Genomic DNA, 12294 nt, shown 5'->3' with positions numbered 1-12294 from the left:
TTAAGATCATTCTTGAAAAATTCTAAATTATCATTTGAAACTAGGTCAATTCTAGTATGTGGAGGGGACATTTGTGGAAATCTCCCACACCACCTCCAATTCTCTGTGTCTGAGATGTTTCCCAAAACGTAGCATATAGCCTTCTCATTTCTGTCTTCCCTTTGGCTCTCATTACTTAACATCCCCTTTATACTCATCCTTTTTGCTCTTGACTTTACACCTCTCTAGGTTATGATTTCCAGAAAAAAAACCACATTATGTATATGTATATATACATATGTACTGGCTATACCTGCTGAGATCATCATTTCCAGACCACATAGTGGAAATTTAAGTAGTCTGAGGAATATCTATCTGTTTTAGCTATTTTCCATATTGAAGATATACTGAACAGTTTTCAAAGAAGTCCTCTCCTGCTTTAGAAGCAGTTTGACAAATGCCTACTTCACACCTGAGGAAACAAGTTCAATGAAATAAACTTCCTTGTTAAAGATCTTATAGCTGATTAGCACAGAGTCAAGATAATATCTATTGTACTATTTTGTTCTACTTCATCTTAATAGAATATCCATATTAGTCAATCTCAAGCTATGTTGTGATTTTTTTAAAGAAACATAATTGCAATTACTTTTAAAGAATTCATGAGACCGTTACTAATTAATAAATAACTCCAAATTAAATTTTCTATTTGACTTTTTTGATGTATAAGAACATATTTTCTACAAGCTTGCATCTTAGAATCTCACAAAGTTCATTTATACATTCAAGAACTTCTTTGTAGATTGTTTTGAATGTCTCCATATATAATCATATTGTCTACAAATAACATTTCCTTAATTGTTCACAATTAATATACTATAATCAAAAAAATTAAAATCTATGCATATTTTAGTAAAATAGATATATTTGAAGGGCAAGAAGAAATGTAAAGCAATTATTCTATAGGAATTTTTAAAAATAGGATCAAAGATTTATTTTATTTGCAAGAGCAATAGTTATTGCAATAAACTTTATTGGGAAAATCACAGAAAACTCAAGACCTTGTGTGATCTCTCATGCTTAGAGTTTCAGGGTTACTGCTGATTGGACTAATCATTTGCAAAGTCTAAGTTTCCACACAATGTTTGTTTTGCCAGCACTCTAGGTTATCTTTGGGTCTTTGGGCCATGATACCACTACCTTATGTTAGCTACCAGGAGGCAAAGAAAGCTGGGGCTTGGATTATCATATAAACAGTTTCCATTGTGCATATATATTGTTTCCTGAGTCTTTTGCTGATTAGACCCCTGGATACCACAAACTGTTTAAAGGTGAGTGACAGAATGATTTCATTTCCAATCTTAATTTTTCAAAATTGTATATCATATTTTCAACGAACTTTCCCTTTCATAATTGAAAGTACACAGATAGGACTATAGCCATTTCTCTGTCTTGTTTTTAAAGTAAGAACTAGCTATCATTTAAGTCTAAAAGAAAAAAACAGAGGTTCATGGTTTTTAAAGAAATGCCCTTTCAGAGGACTTTGAGATCAAATTTCTCTGTGAGAGAAAGTACAGTTAAAAGCAGAGCAAACATACTCTTTAGCTGAGGTCATTCATGTGCCTGGATTCCTCAACCTACTCTAACATTATAAATACTATTTTTTGAGCCTCTGGGGTATGAATAGAAGAAAAACAAGAAATAAAAGTCTCTAAAAGATAACAAGGAAATTCAAAGAAAGAACCTACAGTTGAGGATAAACTAGACCATCTTCTGACATCTGCTGGGTCAGGTTGCTGAACTACAGGGAGGAATTATTGTTTATATGAGTACAGTGCCTCCAAAGGTGACAGGTTAAAGTAAGATACGTCCATCTTAGCTAGAATTCTCTGACGTTCACAAAGCCATTGTCAGTAGCTCAGCGAGAGCACTGATTTCTAGGCAGTTCAAGAGAGGATAGCAATTATGAGAAAACTGTAGAATTGCTACTCTTTTACCATGGCCCTGATGTGGAAGATTTTTCTCCATCGTCTTCCTCTATCCAGTGTACATTCTTTTGTTCCATGGTTGTGTGAATATGAGTCATGAGCAAAATGCCTGCGTGTAAGGTTACCTAAATCCAAAATATATAGAGATATTAGAAATTAATAAATAAAGAAACATGATATATGGTGGATCATGGTAAAAGTTTAAAGAAAGCTTTCATTATTTGAATTTAAATTATCCTTTTAACATAGAAGAATTTTTCTTCTTAATAGAAAAATGTTATGAAAAGTGAAGCTACCAATTAGCTCTTTTATTATCATCTCATCATATAAGTTTTGATGCTGCTGTATCAATTTATTTTGGTTTCTAAATTGCCTCACATAACCAAGAAAAGATCAGAATATTTTACAAAGGTTCTGTCCTCACAGTTTTTGGTAGTAATTGGGATTACATCCACCATACCTTCAAGCTTTTGTAAGTTAAAACAATATCTGCTGAGATTCTCTTGTAATTTCATTTTTCCCTGTTGCGTTCATGCTTATTACACAGATGCTTTAAGACTTTATTTTCTTTAAAATTGAGAGATATATTCTGGAAGCTATCTCTATCTTTTAATTTTAAGATAAGAAAAGGCAAACAAATAAACACCAAAAACATTTTGTAGTTTTCTTTGTTGGAAATGTCCACTATTTAAGAAGAGCTACATTTGGGTAGTTGAAAATGGAATAGAAGGGCACTGTAAGCTGGCTGGTGGCTGACAGAGAAGCTTTGTTCTATTTAGGAGCCTCAGCTCCCAAGGGTCCTGAAGTCAGTGTAAATAACCACCTGGTCTGAAACTTAGGTTGGACAGCTGATCACAACATAGATTCTGTCTGGCCACTTTTGTTTCAGTGTCTTGTGCTTCTGTGATACTGGGAAATACGAGGAAATGTGAATTGCTTACCAGGAAAGTGTAATCAGTAGGCAAGTGGAATGATCTCTGAAAGAGACTCTCATTTTATGATTGATACAGTCTAGGATTGTAGCAACTTATCTATGAGTTGAATGAAAGAAAAATTGGTCCCAAAAGCATGGGTAGTACATTTTACTCTCGATAATAGTTTCTGTTTCTTGTATTTTACTAAATTCCCTGCTACAAGCAATGGATACTCAAATATGTGTTGGTTCCATGTTAAATTAAAATTATATAAATAAGTCCCATATGTGTAAATACCAAATAGTTTCCCTGGTGTGAATATTCTGCAACAATGCATAAGATTCTAATAAGATTACTGACATTTAGAAATGGGAGGAAAGGAGCTAAAGGTGTAGGGAAGGTGTGATACGTAGGGGAAGAACAAAAAGGGAAAAGAAAAAAATGTGAGAGAATGAAAAGATGAAAATAAAGTGTTTGTAGATGGGGAGGGGAGGAGGGGGTGAAGGGAGGGCAGAGGTAAGGGGAAAAAAATGAGAATCAAGACTTGCCATGTAAAGGTACATGATCCCAACAATGAATGTAACTGTACTGTATCCCTAAATGTACCAATAAACTCAATAAAAAAAAATTATGTATGTCAAGAGATTTGGCTTCTTTTATTCCAGCATTTCCCTCTGAGATGATAGAAGAGTTTAAAAAGTTTCTGACTTATTAATAAGAAATGATGTCATTAAGGCCTTTGGTCTTGGATTTGCTACATACTTGGTCCCTCTTGTTCTGTGGCTTCTGTCTTCTTTGGGCTGAGCATCTACTGGATCCTCCAGCTCTCCAGTGTGCAGATGACCACTGAAGACTCCCACCTCTGATCCTATAGGCCTCTAATTATATAATACTCTTGCATAATTATACATATATTTTCCTTTCCCTTCTTTCTTCGCCCCTACCCTTCACACTTCCCCTTCCCCTTTGAACCTTTTCTTCCTATTTCATATTATATGTATATACACACACATATGATAATACATATATTTTCTATTGATTTTGTTCCTCTAAAGAACCCTAAACAGTATACACACACACATACAACACACTCACACACACACACACACACACACAATCCTTCCTTATTTTAACCTTTAGAAAAGCAGAAATTTTGTTTGTATTCTTCTACAGATTTCTTAGTATTTATACAGCAATTATAAATATACAAATATAAATTTGTATACATATATACTATATGCATTTTGTCAATGGATTTTTAAATTCAACAGTATTTCTGGGCATCCTTCTAATTACACACATCTAGATCTAATTTTTCTTTTATTCCTACACACAGTAGCTCATAGTGAGAAGGAACCCTAATAAGGAACATTCAGGGTTTCCCCCGTACACAATACAAATAATGCTGAAATAAACATATCTTTGTGCACACATCCTCATAAAGCAGTGCACTTACTTTTGTAGGGTAGTTCCCCCAAAGTGAGTATGTATATTGAAAAATTTAGAGTTACTGTATCACTAAATTGTTAATATTCTTTACAACCTATTCATTTTTATACCACTGCAAAGTTGCAGAAAATAAATGGTTTCTCCAGGTAACTCCTGGAGTTTTGCACAGAATAAAAAAAAAGAAAGAAATGATGTCATTAATGAGTATATTGGAAAAACAATTCCTATAGAATTGTCCTTTATCTCTGGCTTAAACCAAGATTTATAAAATTATTAACTTAATTTTTGCTTAAGAATCTTTTCATTATGAATAAGAAACATAAATTAATAACATTAAAATACAGTCTAAAATTAACCCTCTTAGACATTTGGAAAATTTGTATTTCAGTAAGATATGTTGAAAAAATTTTAAATTTTAAATTTACAAATCATTTGACAGATTCACTATTAGGAGTACATATATATATCCTAAACTTAATCAATTCAACAAATAAGCATTATAAGATATAATTACATTCTCCAGTGTATGTACTAAAAGTGCACTATATAGTTAATGGTTAAAAATAATATAGTACATTCAGGTGACATAAAATTATAAAACCATTAAAATGAATGAAATACATATGGTCTAGTAATATTAAAGGTCTTCAAAGCTTATTATTACTTGAAAAAAGTAAAGTACAGATTCATATATTATATGTTCTCTTTTTAAGTGTATATTTAATGAATATGCACACATACTTATGTGTAATCAGCTATGAAGATATGAGGGAAGAATGTCTAATTACTGGTGCACAAGAGCCTGGGTTTTTATTTTTTTCTCATTGAGTTTATTGGTACATTTTAGGTATACAGTACAGTTACATTCATCATTGGGATCTTGTACCTTTACATGACAGGTCTTGGTTCTCATTTTTCCCCTTACTCCTGCCCTCCCTTCACCCCCTCCTCCCTTCCCTATTTACAAAAACTTTATTTCTATTTTTTCATTATCTCATATTTTTTTCTTTTCCCTTATTTCCTTTCCCCTACCCTTCCCACTTTCCCTACATCTTTAGCCCTTTTCTTCCTATTTCACATTGTCACTTATATCATTAGGATCTTATTTACCATTATAGTTTTTCACACCAGAGGAACTTGGGTTTTATATTTTTCATTTTACTATGTTTTTTAAATATAGAAATTATTTTTTGCTTTAATGTCAGCAGAACTTTTCCATAGGCTGTTTTCTTCATACATTTTTATATTTTAGAACAAAATAAATGTTTTTAAATAAATAAAAAGTGGACTAAGTAAATTATTAAATGTTTTAAAAATAAAGGTGAACCTTAAAAGACCTACTTTTATACTTATTTTTATTTATTTGTTTATTTTGGTACTGGAGATTGAACTCAGGACCTTGTGCTTGGTCTTAAAAGACCTACATTTATTTCAATCAACTATTAAAATGAAACAGAAAAGAATCAGTTGTGGACAAATTGTCATTCACTGAAACAATGAGTAATAAGTGAATGGTTCTAAAGACTATGAAATACGCATAATCTGGCAGCAATTTTAAGAATAATGTTATACAGAAGTAGCAATAAGGATGGATTAAATTATATTATTCAATTTTTATTAAAACACATTTCTAAAAATATATCCTAAACTTAATCAATTAGTCAAATATTTATTCAATACATATGCTTGCTGTTTTTCTTCTAAGAGCTTAAGTGAAGGACACTGACAAAAAGATTAAACTCCATGGTGTTTACATTCTAGTGAAAGAGGATGAAGGAAAAAGGAAACATTTATTTTCATTTAATAAGGTATACATTAGAAAGAGATGGAAATAGGCAAAAATTAAGCAGTAAAGAGAGATTAAAAAACTAGAGGAAATTATAATTTTAAAAATAACGGTCAGGAATCTGATTTTTTTTCTTGACATGTAAAGTGAGTAATGCCATCTTTCTAAATATTTTGCATATGAAGAGCCATATTTAATATCAAAATGTATTTTCAGTGTTCATTTGCTGTAATCCTACGCTAAGGATTGATCTAAGCATTTTCTATGAGGGTTTCTACTGAATTCCAAGAAACCCCTTAAAAGAAAATAAAACTGTTATTCTGATCTAATTGATAATTAAATGAAGACACAAAAAGTTAGGTGAACAGCATTTCACTTTTTAAATGAACATTAGTATATAATTACAGCAGCAATTGTTTACGTATGTATATGTAAATTCATAAACGTGTATATGTATTTATATCATGCTGCATATTTTATTAGAGTTAGGGTCAACCTGACAGTGCTGGGGCACAGAGATGATTTTGCAATAAGTCACAGATGCTTGAGGTCCACAGCACACAGGAGGGAACCTTGGGATCAAAGTTCTCACTGGCATTATCTGGATCAAACCCTCCTGTGACCTGCAGGGTGAAATTCCTGGCATCTTGATATTCCACTTATCATAACTAGTCTGTTAGAAACTGAGCAAAGGAGTATGTCTCATCCAAGAACCAGGAGTCTTTATCTCTTACTCGCTTTGCAGCCTCAATGCTATCATGCTCCTTTGAGCCTCATTTTCACCTCTACAATGTGAAGGCATCTGGACTGTCCAGTTCAAACCTCTATGACTCTATATGTAAAGAGTAGGGCAGTGAACTCTCATTAGCAGGTTTCCTGGATGTCAGGAAATGAGCCAAAACTCCCAGGAAAGCAACTCACATTCCTTCCCCAGTCCCAGAAAAGTTTAAAAAGCTAATCTGTCTTTGAGAGTTCTGCCCACTCAAAATAAGCAGTTGTTTTGAAAAATTTACAAAATGAAATGTCTTACAAATACATACCACATACTTGTCTCATATCTATCAGTACAGAAAGTTTCTATACTATCCTGACTTAAAATTCTGACTTGTGCTCAGGAGCATATGAGTTTGTATATTAATTTGCCTTCAGGAAGATAAAGAAATGCAGATGTTTCTAAACTCACGCTGAGAATGACTTGCAAAGTTTTACCCCAGCAGGCCTTGGATATATAGTCTATTATGTCATTCCATTTCAGGACCTGAAAGTAGTGTAGTCTCTCAAGGCATGCCTGGATATTCCATCTTGTATTTGTTCCTGCTGAGTGCTATGACTGACCAGGGGCAAGCGTGCTTCTGTGATCACTTCCCCTGGACTCAATGGTCCAGCTGCTCAAAAACATGTGATTCTGGAACCCAGAGCAGACATAGGTGAGTTTAAGCTATGTGGTTTTTTTTTTTTTCTCCCAAGGAGACCTTGAAGATGGAGTCAGCAGTATCAGAAGCACCACACCAAGCAGTGGACAAAAACTATACCTCAAACAACGTAACGAAAACTTTGTTGAAATTGAGATTTTTTTTCCTATATGAAACTGAAATGAAATCTACTTTTGTTCTCTCTATACATACAAAGGTTTTGGAAAATTTTAATTAAGACTGTGCAATATTTTCAGTTGACTAACATTTAGAATTGCTACACAAGCTCCTTTTTAATCAGCATATAACTTTGCTTGCCTGTAGTTAGTGAGTTAATTATAGAGAATTTTCTACTCATTAAACTGAGTCGAACAGGACCTCAAATGAACAGCACTACAGCTCCTAGCTCAACTGTTCTCATGTAAGAAATGGCAAGAAAATTGTGGGTAGCGTTTAATAAGTCAGTCTTCTCACTCATTCAGACTGCTCATTCCCCACATTTCCCTAAGTCTGATAATTTTTTCTGTACAGTGGGGGTGCTCACATGACTTGGAAAAAGATGTGTGTGTTTTGAATATTATGGCCCTGTTAGAGTCTTATTTTCGAAACCATTTTTACCTATGTCGTGCAAATATCATCTAACTCAAACATTGGCTTTGAATAAGCCATCTACTAAATGTGAGAAAATAGATTTGTTTATGATATTCCTCTACTCTGGAGTCCCTTAGCAGCTCTATTGCCTACCAAGTAAAGTATGATGTAACCCACCCATCCGCGTTACACACTCCTCCCCAGAGGCTCGTGCTCCCTCCTATCTCTAATTTTTGTTACTCCTCCAACTGCTTTCCCCCCTTTTTACTTAGGAAATTTTTTCAATATGTCACTACTGTCACTTTGAATCTTTGGTCTCATATCGCCATGACCCTATTTCAATCATTATACTCACCACACTTCATTGCCATCTTTTGAGCGATTTGCAAGACGTTCACTTTATTTTCCTTCCGTTCCCTTCCAGGATATCCATCAGGGCCAACTTCAAGGATAGGACTGTGCAGTCGCACAGGCTTCCACATTCAGAAGAGCTTCTTGGGTGCCTAATTCTGCCATCACTGTCAAAAACATTTTCACTGTTGAAGATGTCTCCCACTTTTATTTAGTACTGGTCTCTCCAAATTATGGAGCTGGTCCAGAGTTTCATGAATTTATATCAACTCTATATATGCCAACCTGCTTGATTTTCCATGAAAAAATTCTTTCCTTTTATTTGTAAATGTTCGGTGATTTTTTTGTAAGGTTGAAACCACAGTGAGTATACATATGCTAAGCAACTTTTTCCTCACTATTACAGGCAAATAGTAGTAAATAATTACTATTGGGATAACTCATGTGACCAGCTTTGCACCAAGCAGGATACCAGAGATTGTAACTGGCAAAAATGTCCTATCAACTGTGTCCTGGGAGATTATGGGCCATGGTCAGGCTGTGACCCTTGTCTTGAAAAACAAGTAAGTTACTCATGGGCTTCCCAGAAAATCTGAATTACAATAAAGTGCTCTGGTTTCCTTACAGGCTCAACAACACAGAAATGTTGAGTTGCTTCAGTTTCTAAAAATAAACTGCCCTATTTACCACTGAGAAAAACATTTCACTTAGCAATTTTCAGGGGTACAGAGTCAGGGAAAAGAAGGAAATTCTACCTCCACTATTGGACTTATATTTATCTGCATTGGCATTCTACCGAAGATACCTTCAAAGAGTTCTAGAAACAAAGGCAGGTAATAAAAAATAGAGATTTCAGTCCAATGCTTAAAACTAAGCAGAAACAAGGAAAATGAATCAAAAGCCTGACTCTTTGTCCTTCCTCTGAATGCTCTGTCCCCCTGGGAAAGTCCTTCAATTTGTTTATTGTTCCCATTTGAAATATTGACCCACTTCCTGCTCATTCCTGTAAAAGGCATTGACCCTTGTGAACCCTAGTTGGGGTAGGGTGCTGAGAGTTCACTCATGAGAGAAGAAAAAGAAACTCATTTGTGGAGCACCCATTCAACAAGGGCAAGTGTTCTAGGCCCATTACATATATCACTTTATTCAAATATCAGATCATGCTGTGTTTTTCTGTGCATTTTATACATGTGCAAGTTATAGCTCCATTAGGGGTTAAATAATTTGCACAAGAATACACCATAAATTAATAAAGTATCTGCATTTTTAACTTAATATTTGACTCCAAAGTCAGTTGTTAGTCCTGCAATATATTATATTCTCCCCTGACACTTCATTTTAGTACTAACCATTTAAAATCTTTTAACATGTGGAGAAAAAAAATGTCAACTTCTGTTTCCATGGTGACTTCTCTATACAAAAGAAACTTAAAATCCTTTCCCATTTTCACTCTACAATGCCTTTGAGATATAGGATGAGAAGAATGTGCTACACTCAGGAGGATCTCAGTATAAACATTTGTTTGTTTTGGTATTGATGATTTTGAACCATATAATTACAGAGTTAGAAGTCTTAAGAATCTTTTCACCCCATTTTCTCATTTTGCAGATCAGGAAACTGAGGCCCCAGGAAGTGGATGCTTCCCTAAATACACACAATAATGGAACTGGAAAATTGTCAATAAAATTTAGAAAATACCATTATAGGAAAAATTTGCCACTGTGACTGAGGAGCAGCATTTTCTTAGATGCATTTGACCTTGACCTTGTCTTGGAGTTACTCACCTTTTTCTCTCTTCCTTTCAGACTAAAGTTAGATCTGTCTTGCGCCCTAGTCAGTTTGGGGGACAACCATGTACTGAGTCCCTGATGACCTTTCAACCATGTATTCCATCTAAACTCTGCAGAATTGAAGAGGTTGACTGCAAGGATAAATTCCTCTGTGACAGTGGTAATGTACTTTTGTAAAATGTAGTGTTCATTCAAAATGACTTGACTAAACCAAAGGTCTTCCAGTGACTATAAGTAGAAACTCCAATTCATCTAAACATGGGTGAATAGGGCTGTTGACCTATACATTACCAAAGTATTCATGTGTGAAATTACAGCTTTTAAGTTATACTCATTTTGATGACATTCTTTTTTGTTTTTTGGTACTGGGGATTGAACTAGGGTCGTTGTGCTTGTGAGACAGGCAGCAGAACCACTGAGCTAAATCCCCAGCCCTTGATAACATTCTTAATTCATTTGCTCATCAGCTGATGGTGTTCAAGTCCCTGCATTCTTCTAAAGCAGGGAGGGGGGAGAAAAGGAAGAGGGGAAAATGTAGGCAAATATTTTTATTGATAACTACAAATGTATAATAAGGATAACTGAAAAATGACAGGTTAAGAAGGTTTTTGATACAGTTGAGAATATTGAGGTATGATACTAGGAGAATGACTAGAAATGATGGGGTAATTTTCTTGATTGACTCCAAAGGCACTTCCAAAAGATAAGATCAGGATGGTTTTAACGAGGCTACATTAACTTTAAAACCAATACTCATTCAGGTACACCTAGGATTTACATTTCATTAAATATAATCAAGTACTGAATATATTGATCATATGTATTCTCTTTTTAATTAACATCTCTTCAGTACTCGTCATTGTGAACAATATAGATCAAGTTTCCATTAACGTTTCAGTAAAGGTCCAAATGGCAATATTTTAGCCCTTTGTTCTATCTTGCTACCACTCTACTGTGGTATTGTAGCACCAAAGCTATCTTTGATAGTATATAAACAAGTGAATGAGGCTGTTTTCATAAAATTTTATTCACAGAAAAGGTGCAGTTCAATTTTATCACATAAGCCATAGTTCACTGACACCTTCCGTAGTCAGTTGAAAGTTACAATAAATCAAATGTCAGGTAAATAAATATGTATCATTTCTGTGTAATGTAGTATATGCTGAAAGTAAAATATTTATAGCTCAATAGCAAATTTCATACTCTATATTGAATTGACCCAAGACCTTGGAACTGTTTTTAAACACTTAACCACTGAGCTAAATCCCCAGCTCTTAACCGTACTTTTTACCTTTAGCTTTTCCAAATGTTTCTGAATGTCAGATAACAATGCTTGTGTCAAGGTATTTTTCCCCTTATGTTATCTCAACCCCAGGATGTAAGAGTAGGATTTGAATATACTTTGTGTCTACATGAATAAGGTCATGTCACAAATTGAGGGAACATGAGAAAAATCTTGATCATAATGGCTGAGAGTAATACAGGTTGAAAGATTACATCTAGACTAGTAAAAGTTAAAACCAAAGTCTATCTGTTAGAAGCTACAAAAATGGTTGTTACAAAATCTTTCTTTATCAGTAGATGATATGAAATTGATTATAAAAGAGCTTTACTTAGGCTGAGAAAAACTCAAGCAATCTTTAGATTCATTCATTGTTCACTAATACATAAGGACTGATTTCAGAAAAGTTAACAGTGTAAGCACAGCTAATGTCCATTTTAACTGAAATATTGTATGTCCACAACCATTGGTAAAAGTCTGAATCATTTACAATGAGTCCACAATGGGTTGATAAGCAGCTACCACTCTGAGCCCCCTGCAGCCCAGACCTCCTCACCCGATCCCTTGATACATCCGTAATCCAGCCATTGACTGACAAATTCCTAGCACAGTTAAGGTTGGCATCTTTTCTGATTGGGTGACTGCATGGCCTTCTGGTTGTTAAATATTCTGTTAAAGATGATATGCTAGTATGCTCTTCTAAAAACATTCACTAATGTCACTATGAGTGAGAATGAGGGGTTGGCTGGATG

The 12294-nt window shown here is 34.3% G+C and overlaps 1 protein-coding gene and 1 long non-coding RNA gene across 4 annotated transcripts in view; one reads left to right on the top strand and one right to left on the bottom strand.

Annotated features, from left to right (window-relative positions):
- Positions 1 to 8868, bottom strand: part of LOC104868898 — an 80919-nt gene extending 72051 nt beyond the window's left edge. For all 3 annotated transcript variants that reach the window (XR_002025675.1, XR_002025674.1, XR_002025676.2), the window contains exon 1: positions 8475 to 8868. This is a non-coding gene — a long non-coding RNA (uncharacterized LOC104868898). The remainder of the gene's footprint in view (positions 1 to 8474) is intronic.
- C6 (complement C6) overlaps positions 1119 to 12294 on the top strand; it is a 68992-nt gene continuing 57816 nt past the window's right edge. Inside the window, exons 1-4 of the mRNA XM_010633875.1 lie at positions 1119 to 1310; positions 7372 to 7543; positions 8877 to 9033; positions 10276 to 10420. Coding sequence (XP_010632177.1) covers positions 7401 to 7543; positions 8877 to 9033; positions 10276 to 10420 — 445 coding nt within the window. The 5' untranslated portion in view covers positions 1119 to 1310; positions 7372 to 7400. The remainder of the gene's footprint in view (positions 1311 to 7371; positions 7544 to 8876; positions 9034 to 10275; positions 10421 to 12294) is intronic.

Source organism: Fukomys damarensis, unplaced genomic scaffold (assembly GCF_012274545.1).
Source record: "Fukomys damarensis isolate Sample0158 unplaced genomic scaffold, DMR_v1.0_HiC HiC_scaffold_1, whole genome shotgun sequence".
NCBI lineage: Eukaryota > Metazoa > Chordata > Mammalia > Rodentia > Bathyergidae > Fukomys > Fukomys damarensis.
Note: the sequence above shows the minus strand (reverse complement) of the source record. Positions and strands in the feature narration are given on the sequence as shown.